The sequence below is a fragment of the Trachurus trachurus genome (genome assembly GCF_905171665.1).
Source record: "Trachurus trachurus genome assembly, chromosome: 3".
NCBI lineage: Eukaryota > Metazoa > Chordata > Actinopteri > Carangiformes > Carangidae > Trachurus > Trachurus trachurus.
Window position 1 is genome coordinate 12,363,396 of NC_139893.1, and position 24,316 is coordinate 12,387,711.

Genomic DNA, 24,316 nt, shown 5'->3' on the forward strand with positions numbered 1-24,316 from the left:
AAATGTGTCACTCTTTCCTAGATATGTGCACTGCACATAACCAATCTGGGTGTTAAATGAAATAAACATCATGCACTGTTGCTTGGTTAGAGTATTTCTGTCTGGAAAGGCCCTCTGATACCGAAATCTCCAGAACAGAGAGAAAAGTTTTGCCAATAAGCAAATGGCAATAATGCAATTTTTACTACAGCACATCAGTGATACGAGGTGAATTTTAGGACAAGACAGAGTAGAGGGATCTTTTTTTTTTTTTTTTTTAATGGCAGATTTGTGATCCAATCAGTTGTGACCCAGAGGAAAGTATTATTATGAGGGTCAACACAGTGTCTTAGTGCAGAAAGCTTAATTTCATCGCCCTGTTTGACTGGGTAAAAGGTCAGTAAATTAGATTTGTGTGTGGACGGATTCTTTGCAGTGTGTGTGTGCGCATGTTGCTAAATTTTTATCACTTGTTTAAAACCGTGTCATTTCATGTGAACCCTCTCAGTGGTTTTTCCCGTTCCTTTTCAAGCAGTTATACTGTATGTTGCTTTTTCCACAGCTGGTTACAGTAAAACTTTACTTTAATCAGTTTAGAAAAATAAAAAGGCAAGGTAAGGCAAGGGAAATTTATTTGTATAGCACATTATCACACACAGATGTAATTCAGTGTGCTTAACAAAAGACATGTCGGACAAAATGATTTACTAAGTGCTGAAAGTGTTAAAAAATAAAGAGACATACATGCTAAATGCATATGTGGTGAGAAGAAGATAAGTGTTTTCATTGTAATTTCATCGTAATTTATTTATTTTCAGCCAGTCAACAGCATTTTATTCACTGGGTTTCACATTGTCAATGTATCTAATGTTTATTTATCTGGTTTTGTTATTATATTTTTTTTCTTCACAACATTATAAGAGTGGTGCATGCCTTCTTTGTTTCACTCTGATTTTTAACCCAACAAAAAACTGAATTAAAAGTTATTCTGACAGACATAAAGCACAGTTTTTTTCTCTCCCTTTGCTTTTCTTGAAGTTTTGTGTTTCTGTTCAGGTTTTGTGTGTAATCTTAATACTCTTAAGCTGTTTCATAACAGCAGAATCATGACTAGATTAATCTCATCTGTCTTTATTCATCCACAGTGTAGCAGGTTGCACCTCCAAACCTTTGAAAACAATAATGCCTCCGAGCCTGGACGATATAAATATCAACTGTGGACGGAAAATGAATGATAGCGATTCTCTGCGCCGCGGCGCCGGTGTGTCATGACCTGAATATGATGTGCGTGGGTGTGACCATTGAAGGCCGAAGGTCATAACATCATTATAGCACCATGCTGAATTTAAGAAGTTACTGTAAGTGAAACCTCAGGTGGACGCGCTGCTTCATATTCATGTTACAGTGATTTAATCCCAGGTCACCGGCAGCAGCAGCAGCAGCAGCAGCAGCAGCAACAGGTTTAATGGCTGATTTAAATAGTGCTGTTTCATACACTTCCCTTCAAATCAGTCGGACTGAAGGTCACCGGTCAGAGGCTTCGTCTACTACGACACTTCATGTTAAAAATCCAGATTATATCCCTGATTTGGCCTTGACAGCTGATTTTCAATATTATATTGTGGACAAAACAGAAACGGAGACAAGGATTCAAATCTGACTGAGCCTCAGAAATAGGAAATATGAAAATTAAAAACTATAGCTACAGTATGAAGGTATTATTGTGTTTTCAGCAGAAATTTGGAGGCAGTTAAAGTCAAATTGTATCAGGTGAAACAAGATCACAATTCACTCTGATTAACAGGTTCAATTATTAACAAACTTGACATAAATCTGTCAGAAAAAAAACAAATACATGTCAATTTCATTGATTAGTTTGTCCGTTACATCTATTTCTCTTACAGTCTAACAAAATCCTTCTGTAAAGTCATGTCATGATGATCATTATCTTGTTTTCATTTTACTGGTTTACATGAGTAGGCTATCTTCATTAAAAATTGATGAGGCCTTTTTTTTCCCTTTATTTTGTTTTCAAGTGAGACGATCCTTAGATATTTCTGAAAACAGCACACGCCTGGAGGATCAGCTACTAAGTCTTTGAACTGTCCCCAGAACACCTTGGCTCACTCTAATCTCCCTTTGTCCCGTATTTCACTCCTGAAAATCTGAAACATCACCATGAAATCTTTTTAAGGTGCTCCAGATCTCACACGTCCTGCATCCAGCTGCTGAAGTGTTTAAGATACAAGCAAATAGTTTTTGTCCTTAGCAAAGATACCCCCATCCCATCCTCTCTTATGAGTGAGTGAGATGGAAAGAAAACGTTTGTGGGATTTTGACCTTTGCCCTCTGCTCTGTAACAGATGGTGTGTACCATACATAATATGGCGGGGACGGGGATTATGAATCCCATGTGTAGTAGATTGTACGAACAAATGTACAGAGACCAGGACTTTATTTCACCAGCAAAATAAACTAATGCCACAAACCTATAAGCTGCACCGACAGCATCTCCACATGTCATTATGTAAACGTATATAAGTATGGGATATATAATGAATGAAAGGTGAACAATAACCTTATTTGGCGACTATACAAGGAGAAAGATGAGTCTCTTAAAGCTGCATTCAAGTTCATTCAAAGGGTTTTTCCATATCCACATATAGGGTAGGCTAAACCAAATTTAGGCTGTACTGTAAATAAAATGACCTAAACTATATTTAACAGGTTGTTTACCCACTACAGACTTGAAAATAATGCATACAATAATGTTATTGCTCCAGATAAATGTCTACTGTTTGACCACACCAGTGCAGTTGGGCCTGGTCCAGTAAAAAGAGTAAAGTCTTGCAGTTATGTAGCAGTGCTTTTGAAAAAGTCTCAGTGTCAACATAGTTTTAGGAGTTTACATGTAGCATATCAATTATAAATGAATTAAAACATGTGCATCATATAGCCTACTACACATAGGACAACAGGGCCAGGTAACATTCAGACAAAGAGAAACAGGAGGCCCAGGAGACCCCAACAGCAGATAAACTCAGGTTTTTTTTTTGGACAAGTGGTCAGAGCCAATCACTTTTAGATGATTTATTACTTCAGGCCACTTTTGGAGCCTTATTTTAAGGTTCATGTTATTGGGTGTTTAATATAGTCTAATGCAAATTGGTTTACTGCTATGTATCAGACAGACATAAGGGGGCAGAGGGAGGGAGAGCGGACCAGCAAACATACTCACTTTAGTGTCACATTTATCACCTCAGAGTGAAATATTTAATAGTCAAAAAAATCCAGTTCGACCACGTGAGTCGCGAGTGCACGTCGTCTATATATCTGCATGGCTGCTCACTCGCCAGGTTTAACACCAGACAAGCAGCAGCAGCAGCAGAAACAGAAGACAAGGAAGAAGGAGAAGGAACCAAACACCTGAGCTGCTTTGGGAAAGTTAGCTGCTCAGAGATCTTCCTACAGACACGCAGCTGCAGAAGCTTTTTTGTTTCCCGCTGAGTGAGTCAGAGCCGGAGGACCAGAGGATCATGGAGGAACTGGCCCGGGAGAGCATCAGCCTTCTGGCCCGCTCCGCGTCCCACGCCGACCCCCCGCGGCTCGGCTCCTTCGGCGCCGTCTTCATCATGCTGAAGTCGGCGCTGGGAGCCGGACTGCTCAACTTCCCCTGGGCCTTTCAGAAGGCGGGGGGAGTGACCACAGCCATCACCGTGGAGGCGGTGAGTAGTGCAACATGCATGAAGCAAGAGACAGACACCTGCAAAGACATTGACAACCTGCTGCTGCTCTGATTAACATTTAGAAAATCAGATTAGGAACTGTTGATGCTGCTCTATTAACGTGTAACTCCAAGTCTCTGGTCATTCAGAGGTTTAAGTGGTCAGTTTTGTGTAGGATCATGCACTTCACTATAGACTCGGCGCTGTCTTGTCTCTCCCTGGTGTGAAACAGCTTCATTCTTTTCACAGGTGAGCTCTAATGAAGCCGCCTCTTTTGCTGAGGACCTGAACCTTCATTGCACTGCATCTATTGACTGCCACAAAAATGTTTGTCTACTTGATGCATGTGCTTTCCAAGAATGAGTTGAGGGGCCCAGGAGGCCCCGGGGGCCCCTAACGCAGGAGCCTCTGTTGGAAAAGATTGGTTATCTTTGGAAAAAATCACAATAATAACATAATTTATAACATAACATTATTCATATGGCACCTTTCAAAACTAATGTTACAAAGTGCTGTAAAACAAACAAACAAACAAAAAAGACGACCAATAAAATAAAATAATATCAGGAAAAGCTCTCTGATAAAAACTAGTTTTAAGGAGAGATTTAAAACAAGACACTGATAGCTGACCTAAGGTCCTCCACTGAGATCACTTTGCCCCTTTTTTACATCAGTCCGACCCCAGGGAAATCTAAAAGACCTTTCCCTGAAGACTGCAGAGTGTGAGCAGAAGTATAAGAAGATAAAAGATCTTCGATATATTCAGGACCAAGACCGTTGAGTGCTTTAAAGTAGGCTAATCAATAAGATCTCAAAATCAATCCTTAAACGTACTGGTAGCCAGTGCAGGGAAGATAAAACACGTTTCTTAGTTCTAGTTAAAAACCCGCCAGCAGAGAATTAATGTGTCAGTCACTTGTTTTTACTCTTGATTGGTTTTGGCCTTTTGTTTGGATCAAATACTCGATTTATTATTTTTCTCAATGAAAATCTGCTGTAGCAAGTTATATTTTTCACATTAAAGTTGAGCTGGTCTCCTCGGTTCCCTGCAGGTCTCCCTGGTTTTCCTCATCAGCGGCCTGGTCATCCTCGGCTACGCCTCGTCCGTCAGCAGACAGAAAACCTATCAGGACGTGGTGAGCGAGGTGTGTGGACGGGCGGTGGGTCAACTCTGCGAGGTCTGTTTCTGCTTCAACCTCTTCATGATCTGCGTCGCCTTCTTGGTGGTGGTTCAGGACCAGCTGGAGAAACGTAAGCGCCAGAATAACCACGAGTTGTTGTTATTGTGTACAGACCCTGTTGTTCATGCTTATTGCTTCATGAATATCTAAATATGTTTCTTTTTTCTCTTACTTTTCAAAACCTCCCGTATCAATTCCACTGATCTGAAGTCTTGATGATTAGGACTGATCAGTAGGATTGATACCAACAAAACTAGGTCAAAACTGGCCAAGCTGCTCAGAGCTACGCTACGGAGGCTCATGGGATTTCTTGGTTTCCCTCATCAAACTCATCAAATACACAATCCAACAACTCCAAAACGCTCTGGTGGACAAGTTGTGACCTGCACATTCACCACGTTATGAGATAATAACTGAACGTTACGAGACAGAGTTGTTCTAGAGGGAAATTCATGCAAAACCGCTGACGTTCCCGTTGGGGGCAGTTTTTCATCAAGCAGACTCTACATTTACCTCTAAAACAACTCTGTCTCGTAACGTTCTGTTATTATCTCATAGCGTGGTGAATGTGCAGGTCACAACTTGTCCACCAGAGCGTTTTGGAGTTGTTGGATTGTGTATTTGATGAGTTTGATGAGAGAAACCAAGAAATCCCATTAGCCTCCGTAGCGTAGCTCTGAGCAGCTCGCGGCTCTGCTCCGCCGTTCTAAGAATAGCTTGCACCGACAATTAAAGGTCCAGTGTGTAAAACGAGGGGAAAACAGTGACAATTCTATTATTTATCTATTATCTTTATTGTTTATTTATGAACATGAAACTCTTGAAATGTGCTCACTGGTTGGCTGGATTTTCCATGGCGGTGCACTCTCTAAGCAAGACCCTTGCTATATAAAAGAAGAATTATAAGGCTATACCAAACGGATTTTATTTTATAGCGATTATACACAAATATATTCATTGGTAGTATATTCAGATATTGCTAATAAACCTTGACAAATATTACACACTGGACTTTTAAATGTAACAAACCTACTGCTATGACTATAGGGATTATGGCAATGGGCCAATTTGCCAAAATGTTTCACTATCCCTTTATTACTGAATCCCTACTGATTTAGTGCTCTGATGGCTGAAGGTATGAGGCTGTTTTTAAACCGCTGCTCTGTTGTTTCTTAAGAATCTGTATCTGCGTCCAGACGGCAGTAATGTGACACGCTGGTGGGTTTCAATCAAATTGGTTGCAGTGATGAACAGTACAAAAATACATGTCATCGGTTTTTGTCATAATCTGCTTTGTGGATTTATTTATGAACTTCTACGTTAGAAGAACATCACTCATTACGTCAGCAAAAAACACAAATTACTAGATACAAATATGTGCTTGACAATGAGAAAAACATGACAGTGTGTACGAGGCATCGCCGTCATCACCTCCTCGTACCATCTGTTAGTCATCATCAAGCTCTGCCCTGTTCGCCTATTTGTTTCCACTACATTTGAGTGTTTTCATGTTATCAAGGCACTCACATGAGTTCATGATCAATTCAGCCACCATTTCCCATATCAAAAATGGAAAAGAAAAAAAAATTAATCTCTCTCAGACCATGAATCATCTGCACTTTAATTTCATTCTAGGTACTAGGCAGCGGTGAACACGTGACCGAGAGCAGTAATGCATCCGTTTTTCATTTGTGCTTTGGCGTTTTGAAGCCACTGGCACAATTTATCACGTTGTTATGAAGAGATTTTAACTGAGGAAGAAACACAGACATTTGGATGGTTGCACAGAAACACAGGCAGCAGTGATAAAGGGAATAAAGACAGACAAACTTGAGTTTAAAGTTTGTAGATGACCTGACGAGGAGCTGGTGGAGGTGGCTGGGATATTGAGGAAAGTGGGTGCAGGTATGTGAGTGGGCGGAGCAGCTCAGGTGAGAGAGAGAGAGAGAAAGTGTGGGGTAAAAGTGAGCGGGTGGATCCAGAAATCGGGTGATTGACAAAGTCTGAGGACATCTGGTGGGCGGAGGGAGAATGGCAGAGCAGAGACAGGGAAGTAGGACCAGGACCAACATGTGACAGAAGATTTGTACAAACACATTCACAGGCAGTGTGGGGAACATTACTTTGGAAATGTCGTTGGTTACAAAAGTACAAAAGTTACCCTGTTGAAAATGTAAAAGTAGTGCAACTATTTCAATTATTTTCTCAAAGAATGCTCTCAACTGTTATTTTCACATTTCAAGACCTGATAGTATTAATCCTTCAGCTTTAACTTAAGGACGATATAATAAAAGAGCTCCAGTTCCTCTTTTTTACTGTTACAGTAAACACTGAACATCTTTCATCTTTCTTAACATGTCAGTTTAGAAAAACACTCTTTGCACCGCACTATAATGTTCGGACCTTTGTCTGTGGTCTGCGCAAAGTGTTTTCTGAACAGGAACGTGTTCTTCTCCACCTCCGACATTGTTGTTTTGTTTCTGACTGACGGATGTTTCGAGCAGCAGAGTTGCACATGACCAGAGAGAGCAAATCGGAAGTGTCAGTATCCAACTTGCGGTTTTGGAAGGAGGATGTTGACATGAAAAAACTATTTGATAAATCCGATAAATTTGCAGAGATTTTTTAAATGTAACTAAAATTGTAATCATGGAAATTTCCAAAAGCAACTGTAATTTAACCACACATTTTCCCCCAGTAATGTAACGCACTACAATTATGTAGATTTTGTAATTAAATTACATGTAATTTGTTACTCCCCAACACTGTTCACAGGTGCATATTCTATATGGTCGTCCACCAACATCAAGTCACTAAATGTCAACTTTATAAACTCATGCATCGTGCTGTTCTGCAGATCTCGACCTTCATGTTGCAGCAGATCAATAATCTTAATTTTGACTCGACTGCTTCCGTGTCTCCAGTGTGTATTTCTTTATATGAGACGGTGACCGGGTCAGCTGAGGGAGAGATGCCGTACCACTGGTACACCGACCAACGATTCGCCCTCTTCGTCATGTGCCTCGTCATCATCCTGCCGCTGTCCATCCCGAAGGAGATCGGCATCCAGAAGTACACCAGGTACACAAAACCTCTGTGTTCACCAGTAGTCTAAGCTCAGACATCCAGGGAAGTGTAACGTTATTCATGTGACTGTCCTGTTTCCTCCGTCTGTCAGTGTGCTGGGGACGCTGGCTGCTACGTATCTGTGTGTGGCGGTGATCGTCAAATATTACCTGATGGAGAACCACGAGGACGTGATAATAACCCCGGAGCACAGCCAAGGGTCAGTAACCCCCCGGTTTCTAATGGATGCATGTGTGCACAATACACTGGGTCTTCACCAGGGTTATTATAGTCAGCTAAAACTAAAACTAGCAGTGAAACAAATAATTCAAACTGAAACAAAAAATATAAATGACATTTTTTCCAAAAACGAGAACTAAATAAAAACTACAATGAACAATGCAAAACTAACTAAAACTAAACTGAATTGCAGATAACATCAGCTTAGTTTTAGTTTTCTTAGAGATGGATAAAGTTGCAGGAGGAAAACGCCACAGCTCAATACGGGACGCCTTCGACTCGAGTACGACCCAGAGGTAGATAAGTACCAATCTAATCCAACTTTATTTGTTGAACACTTTAAAACATCCACAGAGGACCAAAGTGCTGTACAGAATGATACATAAAAGCATCTTACATAAGACATAAAATTATACATAAAAACGAATAAAATAATCTAAAAAGCATATAACATAGGTCAAATAATAGCTGTGCAATAAAAAACAATAAAATAAGATAAATAAATAAAAAATCAAATCAAATCAAGCCAATATCTTACTAGGAAACAAAGGCCAAGGAGATAAGAATTATTGTAACGTGACGAGGACTGATGGGAACATTTACAGTATGGGATGCAACTAAAATTTGCACAAAGTTCATCTTCAGAGGTCTCAGGGAGGCTTTCTCCTAATACCTGACAAACTAAAACTAAATAAAAACTAAAACTAAAACTGCTTAATCACTTAATCACTGCAAACTGAAAAACTAAATAAAAATGAAAACTAATGAAAATTTATGTGCATCAATAACTGTCTGTGTGTGTTTTTACCGTGTCCCTCAGTGTGAGTTCATGGGCGTCGATGTTCAGCGTCGTGCCAACCATCTGCTTCGGCTTCCAGGTAGGATCGGATGAAAGGTCACATATACAATTTGTCAGACTCCTCCAGAATGAAACACTGTCATTAATCTGTGTGTGTGTGTGTGTGTCTGTGTGTGTGTGTGTTTTCAGTGCCATGAAGCCTGCATAGCGATCTACAGCAGCATGGAGAACCAGAAGATCTCCCACTGGATCGTCATCTCCGTCGTCTCCATGTTCTTCTGTCTGCTCATCTACACTCTGACCGGTGAGTCGTCGATCAGCTTCACTTCAGTCAGGGTGTCGACTCACCTGAGAGCTGCTCATCATCACCTCCGCTCTCTCTCTCTCCGTCTGCAGGCGTGTACGGCTTCATGACGTTTGGACGAGACGTCGCCTCGGATATCCTGATGTCGTATCCAGGAAATGACGTGGTCATGATCATTTCCAGACTCCTTTTTGGAATATCGATTATCACCATCTATCCCATTATTCTTCTCCTGGGCAGGTGAGAGACACCAGGGGCCTCATTTATGAAAGAGGGTGTAAAACTGCTACTAAATATTTGCGTACGGCGAAAAGACGAAAATGGCGTACACCCTAAATATTTACACCTTTTTCAGATCAATCAAACTGTGTGTACGCACAACTCTCCGCAATAAATCACACAGGACTCAAGAATGGTGCACACGTGAACACACCTCTTACTCCGCCCCCGGAACGCCTATATACAACTCTATATGGTCAGCACGTGCATATTTAATTAGCCATGTGCTCTCTGTGGCGCAGCAACTTTTGTGACAACAAAGTGACAACGGAGACAACCGGCGGAGGACGGGGGAAAGAAGCGGAACTTCTCCGCTTCTCCGAAAGCAGATACACGGGCAATAAATCAGTCAGAAAAATGATCTTGCATTTTAATAAGCTACAATAAAAACAAAAACCTCCCAAATCTCAACAAAAGGGAGCAGAAAGAAGAAGAATCTTATATAATCTGCCCGTTTATCCCAGAAAATCTTTTTTTTTTTTTTTTTTTTTTTACCTAGATGTTAAAACAATGTAAAGCAGGACGATAGTTACCATTACTTTGCAGGCCTTCCCACTACACAGTTACAGCTCTACTGGACTCGGTTTAGGTCATTTTCCATTAGGCTACAGCTGAGTCCTTCACAGTTCCTCCTCAGAGCCGCGTTGTCTCGCTCTTTATTCTCCCCTCTCGTCAGCTCCAAACACACGTGCACCTCGTTAACTCAGGTGACAGAATAATAACAGTCTAGGCTGCAGATCAGTGTGCGCTGCTGCCTGTGTGTTTTAAAACTTGGAGGGTTTGATCCTTGTCGGACGTCACACATAGCCCAGGGCCGGCCCTGTACATCTGGGGGCCCTAAGCAGGATAAAATTGGGGGCCCTGCCTCACAGTGTATATATGTACCATCAAATATTCATAAAACCAGCTACCGTATGCAACCCTTGCATATTTTATTGTACCTCTATCAACATGATGGCGAGCAGATATTTCATTACTAATTAGAGTCTAAACTCTTAAAGCTGTCTAATTGCACTTGTCATTTTTTCTTCTACTTTGTTTTTGTCTGAATGTTAATGTTAATATTGTGAATGGCAATAGGTGGCTCCAAACCGGCAGTATTAGGCCCCGTCCATACGAACCCGGGTATTTTTGAAACCGTGTGTTTCTCTACACGGTTTGGCCTTTCGTCCACACGTAACCGCAGAACTGGGCTCCTGAAACCGGAGTTTTTTGTAACCGGAGTCCAGGGTGAACTTTTTTGAAAACTCCGGTTTCAGCTTCACGTGTGGACAGGAAAACCGGACATTTTTCAGAAATCCCTGCCCTCCCTAGTTACTGTTGCTAGCACGTCAAGTTCTCGACGCTGACCATGCGCTGACCACTCAGACGCTCCTGTGAATATCAATAATCACTAAACATGCGGACACTAATACAAAACCGCGTGGTCACCATATGTGGTTACATGCTGCTATTCCGACATGCCGCTATTTCGACATTGACTTCTAATTTTATTTTTCAAGCGTCCCACTATTCCGAGATTCTTTTTTTCATTGTCGGAGTAGGGGCACTTTACTATTTTTCAAACATTACGCTTTTCCGACATTGATTGATTAGGCTACGTTATAGTCCTGTCCTGATTTTTTTTCTTCATCTGAGACACTGTTTCTCATACACAAATACATAGGCCTATAAGAGAGAAGAAAAAACAAACCCTCCAAGTTTAAAAACACACCGGCAGCAGCACCCCTGATCTGCAGCTACTGAGACTGTTATTATTCTGTCACTGAAGTCGCTGAAGAGAGAATAACTTTGTTGCTGCTCCACAGAGCGCACATGGCTAATTAATATGCACGTGCTGACCATATATGGTTGTGTCCAGTTTGATTTATCCAAGAGAAATTGCGGAGAGTTGTGCATGCACAGTTTGATAGATCTGAAAAAGGTGTAAATATTTTGGGTGTCTTTTCTCCGTAGGCCTAAGCAAAACATTTAGTAGCAGCAGTTTTACACTGCTTACTTACAGTTTTGATAAATGAGGCCCCAGGCCCTAAGCCCAGAGCCCAGACGCTCACAGATGCAGCTCTCCGCTGTCCGTGGTGCTGAAGGTGACAGGTTAACTTGACAAACAAACTGCAGCATAGTTCTGTTTGTTTATCATGTGTGTTAGTTTTGTTTGCGACTTGATAGTTGAGTTGTTGAAATTAAGAACATCACTCCCTCATCAAACCGGTGACAGGCATGCTGAAAAGAAAAGAGAGAGAGACGCGCCTGGGTATCGCAGCTGTAAAAAAAAAAAAAAAAAAAATCGGAATAGCGGTATCAAAAAGTGTCGGACTACCGGCATGTCTAGATAGAGGGATGTCGTCTAATAGCGGGATGTCTAAATAGAGACATGTCGGAATAGCGGGCGGACCCCACCATGCTGATATGGCTAAAATAGGCTTTTATCAAATCACTTCCCCACTGTTTTGCTTCCTTCCGTCCTGTACATTTGTTTTAAATGAAGCCTTTCAGAATCAATCAGTGGATCGATGGATTATCGTTACGATGTGTGTATTTGTGTATTTTCGTATCTGTCAAACAAGAGATTACGGGTGGGGTGTGTTAGTAGCGCGGACTCGCGGTGCCGGTCAGTTTGAGCTGTTTGAGCCTCCACTCTCTCTGTACAAGTTACAGCTGCTTTCCTGTTAGGAGTGATATCACCACCTACTGCTTTGGAATGCACATGAAGACGGATTTGCGGTTTCATGTGGACGGAGTTATTTTTTATCACACCGGTGGTGTGGACGCGAATTTTTTTTTAACCGGGGTCCAGAAAAGTTCGGTTTCAAAAATACCCGTGTTCGTGTGGACTAGGCCTTAAATCACTACTTTTGATGTAGCAGAAAGATAAAAGATTCTACAAAAGATTACAGTTTGAACAGATTTATTTTCTTTAAATTATCCTTACAGCTAAATTCTAGAACCCTTAAAACAAAACTTCAGTTGAGAAGAAGATAGAGGATGTTGGTTGGTCAGCAGCATCATCAGCAGTAACCATTGGAGCTGTGGAGAAGATTAGTAGAATTTTTTTGCCACTTTACACACAATTTAATTTTCCAACAGAGATAAACATATTGTGGCAACAAACAAGAAACTTACCAACTGTATGACTGGAACCAGCCACAGGGGAATGAGGATGTGGCAACATGACATATCCAATCAGCCATTAATAAATGGGTGATTGATCCTTTATCCCCTCACAGGAAAACAGCTGTTATCTTTTCACTGTAAACAGACCTTAAAATCAGCCAGGACATGTTAACTGCAGCAGGCTACATGTAGCAGCTAGCCAGCTAAGTGAGCTAACACAAGCACCAACATGTTTTTCGGCTAAACTTACATCTGGTAAACATAACATTAATTAGCCTTACCTTGTCCTTGTTTTTTTTTCATCCTCGACCTTCTTTTTCCTATTTTTCGCACCTGACGGATATATCCTTTTGGACATCGTCGCTGTCCAAAAGCCAATCACCTCCTCGCAAATCGCGATCTCAGTGAGTGAGGGAGGGAGGGGGCCAGGGGGGAGAGAAGGGGAAGGGGTGGTGGCACGCTCGTTACCGGACAACAGCCACAGTCTGCATTACGTTTACGTATGCATGTCACGGTCATTGTTGCCAGTTGGGTCAAGGGTTACACTTTGTCAGAGACGGTTAGACAAATGATTGAGCAAAGTTTGGGGGCCCCCTAGTGGCTGCGGGGCCCTAAGCAGCTGCTTAGTTCGCTTATAGGGAGGGCCGGCTCTGACATAGCCTAATCAAAAAATAAAAATCCACAATGCGCTCTGTTTATCAATTAACATAATAGTAGCCTAGTGTTATTATAGAGCGGGTTGGATTGCCAGCATCAACGGTCCACCACTACCACAATTACTTTAAAAATCCTCTGTGCTCTTCTAAACCTACTCCGCTCCTCTCTCCCTCTCACACTGCAGTTCTCTGACTCAGCAACGGTGTCGCCAATTCCTCCTGTTCCTCAAAAAAGGCGTACGCCAGGGTCAAAATGGGTGTAAATGTCCGCACTTTTCCCCGTCAGGTTTTGGCTTGATAGATCCCAAATTTGGCGGAGAAAAGTGCGTACGCACAAAACGAGGGGAAAATGGCGTAAAAAAAGGTGTATCCACGATGATAAATGAGGCCCCAGAGCTGAGTTTGTTTTTTTCTTTGTAATCAATGGTGAGTTTATGTAGTGTATTATGTGTCTTTTAAAGGAATAGTTCACCAAAAAATGAAATTCAGTCATTATTGAATCACCCCCATGATGATAAATACTCTGGAGTAGTTTTTTATTCCTCAAAGTGCATCTGGAGACCCGGGGGGGGGGTACGTAGTCCAATGAAATCCTTATATGAGAGTCAATAGCGCCTGACACAAAAAAACTACACAAAAACCTTGTAGAATTTACTCGAAACAACGTCATTTAGGACATTTTTACAGCCTAAACAGTCCTGTATTGTGCTCTGTATTACATGTGAACGTTGAATTGAATTGAATTGAATACCTTTATTGGTATGAATGACAATAAAGATATTCAATTCAATGTTCACATGCGTGAACGTGAAGGCGCACCTGGGGCAAATTCAATACAGGACTGTTTAGGCTGTAAAAATGTCCTAAATGACGTTGTTTCGAATAAACTCTGGACTATCTCCCTTCAGGACACTTGGATTACAGCGGACGAGCAGTACGGAGGAATATTACAAGGTTTTCGTGTAGTTTTATGGACGTTTTTGTGTCTGGCGCTATATTGACTCTCATTTATGGATTTCGTTGGACTACGAACCGGCCTTCCGGGTCTCCAGATGCACTTTGAGGAATAAAAAACTACCCCGGAGTATTCATCAGCATGAGGGTGAGTCAATAATGACTGAATTTCATTTTTTGGTGAACTATTCCTTTAACAGGGTGTGTCTGTGCTGTGTGTGTGTGTGTGTGTTGCGACAGGTCGGTCATCCTAAACCTGGTGCTACGAGTTCAAAGGCGGCGGCGTGGAATCGTCACTCACTCGTTTGAGAGTCGCTGCCGAGTCGTTCTCACGGTGATCTGGATCAGCGTCACTCTCCTCATCGCCATGTTCGTCCCCGACATGGGCGAGGTCATCAGCGTCATCGGAGGAATCAGCGCCTTCTTCATCTTCATCTTTCCTGGTATGAAAAACAACTTTAAAGGGATAGTTCACCCAAAATTGAAATTTCACTCATTATCTACTCACCCTCATGTCGACTAAGGGCTGGGAGAAGTTTCAGAGTTATCCGTGGCTTCTCTGAGAATTTCAATTTTGGGTGAACTATCCCTTTAACCTCAACATGTGGGCATGAATCTCTATTTATACAATCGTATTTGTCGTCTTGTTATTAGCTTGTCGGCCAATTGTAATCATCTATTGCAGCTAATGAGTATTTTTTATTATCAATTAATATACCAGTTACTTTTTGGATGGACTAATTAATCATTTGCTCTACAGCATAACTGCAAATAGAAAAAAATATGTCTTTCACAAGCTCAGACGTCTCGTTTTCTCCATCTGACACTGCGAAATCTCTTTTTTTGTTTGTTTGATTGATCAATTCATTGTTTTGCATCTAAATTTGACTTGACCTATCTGGAAGGTGCAACAACACAAATTCAGAGTGTGTGTTTTTCTGTTGCAGGTCTTTGCTTGGTGTTCATAATGCAAACGGAAACTGTGAGTCCAAGAGTCAGGTGAGTGTGAGTTTGTGCTTTACAACAGGTGCCTATGTGCAGACATTATTATTGTTTTTGGCAAAAACTTATTTTACCAATCGATCATTTTTAAATGACATCTTAATGATTTCCAAGACATTTTCTAAAAAGAACTAAGCTGTTTGTCAGTGTGCAGCTGGTAAACTTCCCTCTAATTAATTAATATTAAATCATCTGCCAGTGTAAGTTCGGCAGGAGACAGTTTTTTTTTTTTTTTAATCAAACATTTAGCAAACAAACAAAGAGGCAGGGTTAAAAAAAACTGCTACTGGATTATCAATTACAAAAATTTCACTTCACAGCAATCTGGTCCCATCACAGTCCTTTTAGAAACTGCTATTTCACGTATTCATCTTGTTGATGGCTGCTTTTTTGTCCCTTGCAGGATTGTTTTTACAGTCTGGGGAGTCATAACAGTTGTAGTTGGAGCCTTCATCTTCGGACAGAGTACAACCATTGCCATCATGGAGCTTCTTCACAAATTCTGACTTTCACCGGCGCCGTTATCACCACTATCTGGAGCAGCTGCTTCACTGTGATGCTCATCTCTTTTTGCACAACTCAATGTTGCCTTTGTAAAGGAGGTTTTTAGTAATTACACGTGGCCTTTGATCTCAAATATATTTATGATGTGAGAATGTAATATTTTAATTTGTGTGATGCATGAATATTGGATTTGAATGGATTTTTTTCAGTTGACTGTTAATTAAAGTTGGTCACATAAACGCCTGTCAGACAAAACAAGTGTGTATAGAAAAAAAAACATATTTTTGTCTGAATGTATGTATTTTATTGCTCTGTTGTGATTTATCAATAATATAACTACAATATACTATTGTCTGTTTGAGACTTTGTTTATATTAGCAAAGCACTGCCAGGGGGCAGTATAGCACCACTGAGGAGTTATTTATTTATTTACTTACATAGTTGTCCATATGTGTAGAATTGCATATTGAAAACACAGAGAATAGGAAAAACAGTGCTTATCATTAGATATTATTGTCCCAGTGATGTGATCGTTTTGAAATGAGAGTGCCACGTCAAAGTGAACAGAGACAAACACACAGATTCATTGTCCTTGAAGTATGTGTCCACATTTATGATAAAATAAGAGATTTTCAGCTTTTAAGTGCACTATTGTTATCCCTTCCATGCATCTCTCAGTGCTGTTTCTCCCACTGACCTCCAAATGGCCAGAGTCATGAGAAAGATATGAATCTGCAGCTTTCATTGAGCCCAGAGTGATGGCTGGCGTGTGCTGAAAATCACAGTTTATTGTTTATTGACTTCAAGCTTAAATGAGTTACGGCACACTGCCTGCGAATGTGCACGTGCTTGCTGTGGGAGAGTGTGAGTGAGTGATGACGATTTACATTAAAACACAGAAAATGGGCATCATATCTGTGCCTTGCGATGTCTGCTAAAAGGGCGACAAATCTCCGCCATGCCAACTTCACAGAAACGTAGGGGGGCTGCGCGCTGTACTTATCTGTCTAAACGCACACAAAGCCATTCAGAAGTTCATTCAAGAATAGACCATCTAGAAACACACAGCCGCTCCTTATCAGCACTTCAGTTATGTAATAGGTTTTTTTTTCATCTCGTGCAGCGTTAATGTCCTTAAGGGAAAACCTCAAACTGTGATACTCTACTTGTGTTTAGCCCTTGGGATTATATCTCAACCTTCTGGCCATATGATTAAATCCACTAAATGCAGGGGAAAAGAAATCACTGAAAATGATACAATCCACAAACCCCTTGTTAGATCCTGCAGCTGCGCTCACTATATAAACTGTCCCACAGGTCTGTAAAGCCATCCTGGGAAATACAGCGAGCATATAGATAACAAGAGGAACTATGCTACATTTTCACCTTAATTAAACAGCTTCAGATTAATCGTGATGATTGGATAAATGATTTGTAACTTGTTATGTGTAGAAGGGAGGCTCTCTGCTTTCCTCTTGGCTGAAAACCAACCTTGCAAGACCAGCGCCTTTGACCCGGTGTCCTAGCTCTGGTCTCTGCGGCAACGCGACAAAAACATGCCCCGTAACCTGTAATGTCTTGTTTATGACGGATAAGACTACACAAAAATACACATCATAGAGCGTATATGATATATAATGTTATCCACAGCTCCATGGATTGGCTTTCTTGCCCTCTTCGTTGAAAACAAATGCACATGGCCGGGGAGGAGGGTTAGCAAACCAGCAGAAGTTCCCCTTTAAAGCAACACTATGTAGTTTTCGACCTTAAAATAATGTTTCTAAACTAATTTAAAGCAGAAGTGAGTGGTCCGGTCGTTTTCGCTAATGCTGCGTTCCAGGCAGGCTTTTGAAATCGTAAATTACAGCTTCAAGTCACAACTTACGACTTTGTAGCGTTCCAGGCAACCCACTTGTGTTTTTCCGACCTGTTTTACCGGTGAAAGTCACTATAACGGCCACTCGTAACTTCCGACCGGTGAACTCGTACCAGATCGAACTGGTACGACTTCACGGTCGGAAAAATACGAGTTTCCTTGAACGCACCATAACAGTCCTCGTCCCTACGTCGCCACATTCACGGCGTTCCTTGGCTGCACACACAGCCCTGCATGCCGTTCTCTCTCCTCATTGGATAAAAACTGTAGGATATGATAAATGTTTTCTCCTCGGCTCAGAGCAGAGCAGAGGGACTGACAGACCCGTGTTTCAGACCAAACACTCTATGTAAGTGATTGCTGTCGGAAGATATAACTATTTAAGACTTATATTAACACAAATATATCACTCACTTCTGCTTTAAGTGGTAGAAAAGCAGTTAAGAAGATGAATCGAGCCGCCGCTGCAGCCTGAGCATCCGTTTTTCTACCACTTGAATGAGTTTAGAAACATTTTAAGGCTGAGAAACTACATAGTGTTACTTTACAGTAATATGTTGATTTGTTGTCTGTTTAAAGGGATAGTTCAACATTTTGGCAAATTGGCCCATTGCCATAATCCCTATAGCCATAGCAGTAGGTTCGTTACCTTTAATTGTCGGTGCAAGCTATTTTTAGAATGGCGGAGCAGAGCTACGCTACGGAGGCTAATGGGATTTCTTGGTTTCCCTCATCAAACTCACCAAATACTCAATCCAACAACTCCAAAACGCTCCCGTGGACGGAGTTGTTTTCGAGGTAAATTCATGCAAAACCGCTGATGTGCGTTCTCGCCGGGGGCAGTTTTTCAACAAGCAGTCTCTGCATTTGCCTCAAAAACATTATTATCTCATTGCCAAAATGTTGAACTATCCCTTTAACTCACTTCAGTCTTTTCTGCTCTAAAACTGCAAGAAATGGTCCAACTGTCACAATTCATGAAGTTATGAGTTCACAAAGACACTGTTTTAAATCATACCAAAAATAACAAATACTTTGGCACAGTGGAGCTTTGAGCGACATGGTAAGACTAGTATGATAACATCTTTAGTTTAGCACATTGCAAATTGTGTAACATTTATAGATATGTTTTATATTATTTAACCAAAGAACAGAAGAAGCAGAATACATTTTGACATGACAGTGTCACTAGAGGAGTTGGTTATTACACTTAAACACTGAGCTACTGGAAACATGAATACGTGGCTCACGTTTCATGACGGTCCATCCAATTGTCTGTTTGCTGAGGTTTTTTAGTTTGGACCAAACCGACCAACTGACTGATGCTGCCATCACTAATGTGTCGCCGCTAGCATGGCTAAAATCATCCATTACTCTCTGCATTACAGTATCTTTTCATTTTCCTCGGCCTCTGAAAACTCATTTCCAGTCCTCATTATTATGCTGTCCCCTGTAGCCACTTTGTTATTGAAAGATTACGTGTAATGTAGGCTTCTTGCAGAGCTAATTAATGCAATGGCAATTTGTAGCGACGTCCCCTTTTAAGCGTTTAATTGTTCTTGATAAGAGCATCAGCAAAAGGCCTGAATGAGAACGGACAGCTGCATGTTATTTCTGTTGTGTGTTCGTACATGTGTGTACTTGCACGCGTGTGTTTTCCCTCACTACCATGCAATTGAAATCTGTTTGGTGTTCTAATAATGGGATAAAACAATTGTGCTCCCATTTAATTTTCAGATAACCATCCGTTTTCTGACAAACCACAAAGGAAAAAGGACGTTTCTGTGTCATCGTTGCGACTGCAAGTGTCTAACAATGTCTACAGCACGGATAACATAGTTGTGCGTGCATGTGTATGACCTTGTTTTCTATGCATCAAGGTTATGACCAGCAGGCAGAAATCATCATGATGGAGATAACATGCATCCATCACTGTGCTGCTCGGCCTTTATTGAAGTGGTGACAGCAGATCTTTGACCTCCGGGCTGAACTCTGTGGGATAATCGCTGCCGTGGCAATGAGCTCAGGTGAAGGAGAGGCCCCCGTCACCTTGCACACGTGTGAGAGCAGCAAATCTAGACTAAAATTAAATCAAAATGATACAATACATGCACTTATGGTGATCTTTTTCACCATGGTCTTTAGTTCAACAAATGAGCCATAACAACAGAATAGCACATTCAACTGCATGCTAACAAAAAAAAAACTGCTACGTTTGCAATTTCTATTTATTTGAATTACACTATAAAACTCCATTAACTGTGGTGTGTGGTGATGTAAACATACAGGCTACTAGCAGGCCTATGCGTTGATATATTATGTATCGCTAATGCTTTCAGTCAATAACATTTTTGAGTAACTCTTTAATTTACAAGCCGCTAATTATATGATAATGTCAAGAAATAGCCAAGAAATAACAAGTAATTGTATCATAATGTCTAGAAATAGCCTAGAAATAACCGTCAATTTCATAGTAGGCTAATGGCGAGAGATATAGCTGAGAAATAACGATTGATTGTGTTGAAATAGCCAAGAAATAAAGGTAAATTGCAAGGACTTGGTGGAGAAAAATTCTGGCCTTTCCCAAAAAATTCAAAGCATGAAAAGCATGTGTAATCTTTTGCCTTTATGAAAAACATGAAATTACTATGAAATTTACGTTATTTCTAAGCTATTTCTTGTTATTACTACGCAATTACTTGTTATTGCTTGGCTAAGTAACTATTACGTAATTAGATAATCAAATGCAGGACATTGTCTCAATAAGCGAGACGTGGGACACGGGATACAGTAATAATGCTGTGCAGTGAGTATAAGTCAAATGTCAAACAAAGTCAAAAGGTGTAAGAAGACTCTACATCATCACATGTACCATTAACAAGCGTGTCCTCTAATCTTAGGCACTTACACCTGAGACATTGCTCACCACAAACATTAATCTGCTGATGTGACAGACTGCAATCTCACTGATAATGACAAGTACATCAGTGAAACAACTGGTGCGTCCGACTGTTTGTCACCAGCAGCAGCAGCAGTGAACGGCACGTACCTGCTGTTCTTCTTAAAAATACAGGTAAGCAGGTTTAAACACGCTCCACATGCAACAACTTGAATTTTGTGTCGAGCAACATTTCCATAAAGCACAACAAAACGTATTTATTTATGAATCCATTTGCTCATGAGTGTTGTTTGCCTTTCTTTCTTTTTTTTAGCAGAGGAAAAGTTTCATGGTCAAGGAGACAGACCTGCAACATCAGAGGCAGCACAAAGTCAATACAATACAATACAAATTACTTTATCAATCCCCAAAGAGAAACTAATTTCATCAGTGAAGATGACAGTATAAGCTTTATGCCTGCCAGTAACTCCTGAAGGTGAAACCAAGAAGTTAAATATATGCATCAAACAGAATATGTGCAAAAACATCACAGCATCCTTCAGTTTCTATATATACTATCGCCTTAAGAGAAACACTGGCACTGCTGTTATCCATGAACATGAACAACATGCAAATCAATCAGCATGGATGACCTCAGTATCTTCCAAACAGAAATGAATGAGTGTTTTACAAAAAACAGTTATTTACATCATTTTATGTTGACATATATATTTTGCAGATATTTTTTGTAAAAAGCCTAGTAAAAGGAAGTAGATGAGACACCGGGAAGGTTAAAGAGGATTTGAAGAGAGCAGTTTCATAGCATGGGGCAAAAAAGTAGCAGTATTTATGATCTAAATGGCAGAATGAGTTCTGGAAAGTTCAACAAAAATCAACTTGTGTAAAATATGAGATGTCATGTGAATGTCATAAACTGACCTGTGACCTGTGACCTAAGCTCATGAGGCCTTTTATCTTCTCTCACAATTCTGTTTAAACTCACCATTTCTTTCCAAGTATTGGGCAATATCTTTTATTGAATACATTTCAAACCAAGTATTGATTATACGAACGATCACGGTTTCCTTCGACACTAATGGGTGATGAGGAATAGATACTGTCGTCCTCTCGTTTGCCACCTCCGGCCCATTGGGGACTACTAAACTCAGTTGCTGCTATTGACACAGACACCGGCTCCTCTGATTTCACAGCAGCGTGAATTCTGGCACTTTTCCCCGCACTGTATTATGTAGCTTCATATTTTGGGAAGATAACAAAGCGTATTGTTTTTCTTCCACTCAAAACTGGCGTATTATGTTATTGTGCCCTTCAGGTTCACTCCACCAGAATACATAGGAAAATATGTGATACAGTTAGAGGGTCAGATGAGGTCAAGGCAACGTAACACTCAAACCTTCAGCCATAGGTGAACCAAACTAATGTATGGACATGAAGGACATATATTCTTTATCCTTACTACTAATAGCACTGATGCAGTTTTCTATATAAACTCTCTTGTGTCTGAAAGGAGCGATCTACACTACGGTCGATGTGAAGGACGTGTCTGTTGTTCACAGGACTCTGTCGCTGATTGAGCATCACATTTGGTTTGTTAGTGGAGACCATGTGAGCTGAAGGTTGGAGGGAGCTGGAGAGTGGCTGCATGCCCTTTAGGAATAATGTAACACACAGAGCACGGCTGTATCTGTCTCTCTCCCCATTTGCACAACACATTTAATTTTTTTTTTCATAGCCACACATGACCTTTAAAACCCCACTTGCTTTGATATAAATTATTGTTGGGTTTGATTTGTAAAACTGTAAACTCAGTAGAGCTCTCCGAGTCCCCCTTGGAGAGTCTGGCCAAAGGAAGTATGTAATTTCTGTTGGTCTTAGAACAGAGATCCACTTTTTTGTATTTTCTTTTTAGATTTAAACACAACAAACAACTTAAACTGCAACACATTACTAAATTATTTGTGTTTGAGGATAATTAATCAGTAAAACTCATACCTGCATTACCAGAAGAGGACATTCATTAACTTACTGTCCTCCACAGAACAAAGTCTGAGATACTGGATTTGTGCAGCACTGTAGGAATTTTACAACTCCATAATGTGCACATTAATATTACAAGAGGTGTCACTGATATAGCTGTAAATTTGAGGACAAAATGTTTACACCGACCATTTTTGGAAATCCTAATTGCACCTGGAAATCCCCGATGTCCATTATTTATGAATGAGACTCCTGTGAGTGTCCTGTTTTTATGCAGTCACAAATTTCTTGCTTTAGTCTGAATTAACTTTAAAATGGCAGGGTATGTGATCTACTGTATGAGGTAGATTGGGGAAAACCAAATGCAGAAATACAAACAGTATGTGAAGCCCATTCAAACATTAAAATGTAGTTCAAATGTCAGTTTTCATCAGCTCATACTCTCGGGAGCTCTAATAATTATATAACATGATGAAACAGATCAGTCCACTGTGGATAATCTGTCTGAAAATATGCACATACACACAAATCCAGTAGAATAGAGGATCATAGTATTTATTCAACAGCCAGTGATTTCTACCAAATAAACAAAAATGTGGGTTTTTCACTTGCATCTATATAGACATTATCTTCAAGTGTCTGATAAATGTATTATTATTCTTATAAAATGTCACTAATTGAGCAATAAACCATGTATGTGCATGTCCAGTGATAATCTGACAATGAAATTACCAGAAGTTAAAGGGATAGTTCAACATTTTGGCAAATTGGCCCATTGCCATAATCCCTATAGTCATAGCAGTAGGTTTGTTACCTTTAATTGTCGGTGCAAGCTATTTTTAGAACGGTGGAGCAGAGCCACGAGCTGCTCAGAGCTACACTACGGAGGCTAATGGGATTTCTTGGTTTCCCTCATCAAAATAATCAAATACACAATCCAACAACTCCAAAACACAAGTTGTGACCTGCACATTCACCACGCTATAACGGGATGTTACGAGACCAAGTTGTTTTCGAGGCAAATGCAGAGACTGCTTGCCGAAAAACTTCTCCTGACGGGAACTTGCATCAGCGGTTTTGCATGAATTTACCTCAAAAACAACTAACATAACGTTAGAGTTAGGGTAACGTTCTATTATTATCTCATAGCGTGGTGAATATGCAGGTCACAACTTGTCCACCAGAGCGTTTTGGAGTTGTTGGATTGTGTATTTTATGAGTTTGATGAGGGAAACCAAGAAATCCCATTAGCCTCCGTAGCGTAGCGCTGAGCAGCTCACGGCTCTGCTCCGCCTTTCTAAAAATAGCTTGCACCGACAAATAAAGGTAACAAACCTACTGCTAAGACTATAGGGATTATGGCAATGTGCCAAAATGCTGAACTATCCCTTTAAAACAGTGACTGAACAGGTAATGAACATTTTTGGAACAAACTGATATTTCAGACTTTTTTTTTTCTTCACATAAGGTCGATAAACTTGGCTCATAATTCTGTATAAAGTAGCTTCAGGCTGTACGTAAAATGAAGTGGGCTACACACCATGGAAATTGTTTTCTTTTTTCAGCATATGGATGAGCAAACATTTGATCGTTTTTGAAACAGTGTCTATTAACAGCATCTGTGAGGGAAATAATCTACATCTAAAAACAACAAGTCTCCAGGATCTGCAGGTAACTCTTTCAGGGTTAGAGGGTGACAAAGCGAATGAATCTACCAACACAGACACACTGAGTAATTGGACCTGCATGGTCGGCGTTCAA

General features: G+C 40.6%; 1 protein-coding gene and 1 long non-coding RNA gene across 2 annotated transcripts; one reads left to right on the forward strand and one right to left on the reverse strand.

Annotated features, from left to right (window-relative positions):
- Positions 1 to 3,515: 3,515 nt before the first annotated feature.
- On the forward strand, positions 3,516 to 15,805 carry slc38a8b (solute carrier family 38 member 8b; the record flags this gene model as incomplete). The annotated part of the gene is made up of 10 exons (XM_083998000.1): positions 3,516 to 3,704; positions 4,757 to 4,955; positions 7,810 to 7,966; positions 8,064 to 8,171; positions 9,012 to 9,069; positions 9,180 to 9,294; positions 9,387 to 9,534; positions 14,538 to 14,740; positions 15,245 to 15,296; positions 15,703 to 15,805. 10 exons carry the CDS (start codon positions 3,516 to 3,518, stop codon positions 15,803 to 15,805), a joined length of 1,332 nt encoding a protein of 443 aa, XP_083854126.1.
- Positions 12,504 to 13,002, reverse strand: LOC311005555. Its single transcript, XR_014596353.1, has 3 exons — positions 12,969 to 13,002; positions 12,697 to 12,822; positions 12,504 to 12,600 (listed from the first exon to the last, which is right to left on the reverse strand). It is a non-coding gene; the product is annotated as an uncharacterized lncRNA (long non-coding RNA).
- Positions 15,806 to 24,316: the final 8,511 nt, after the last annotated feature.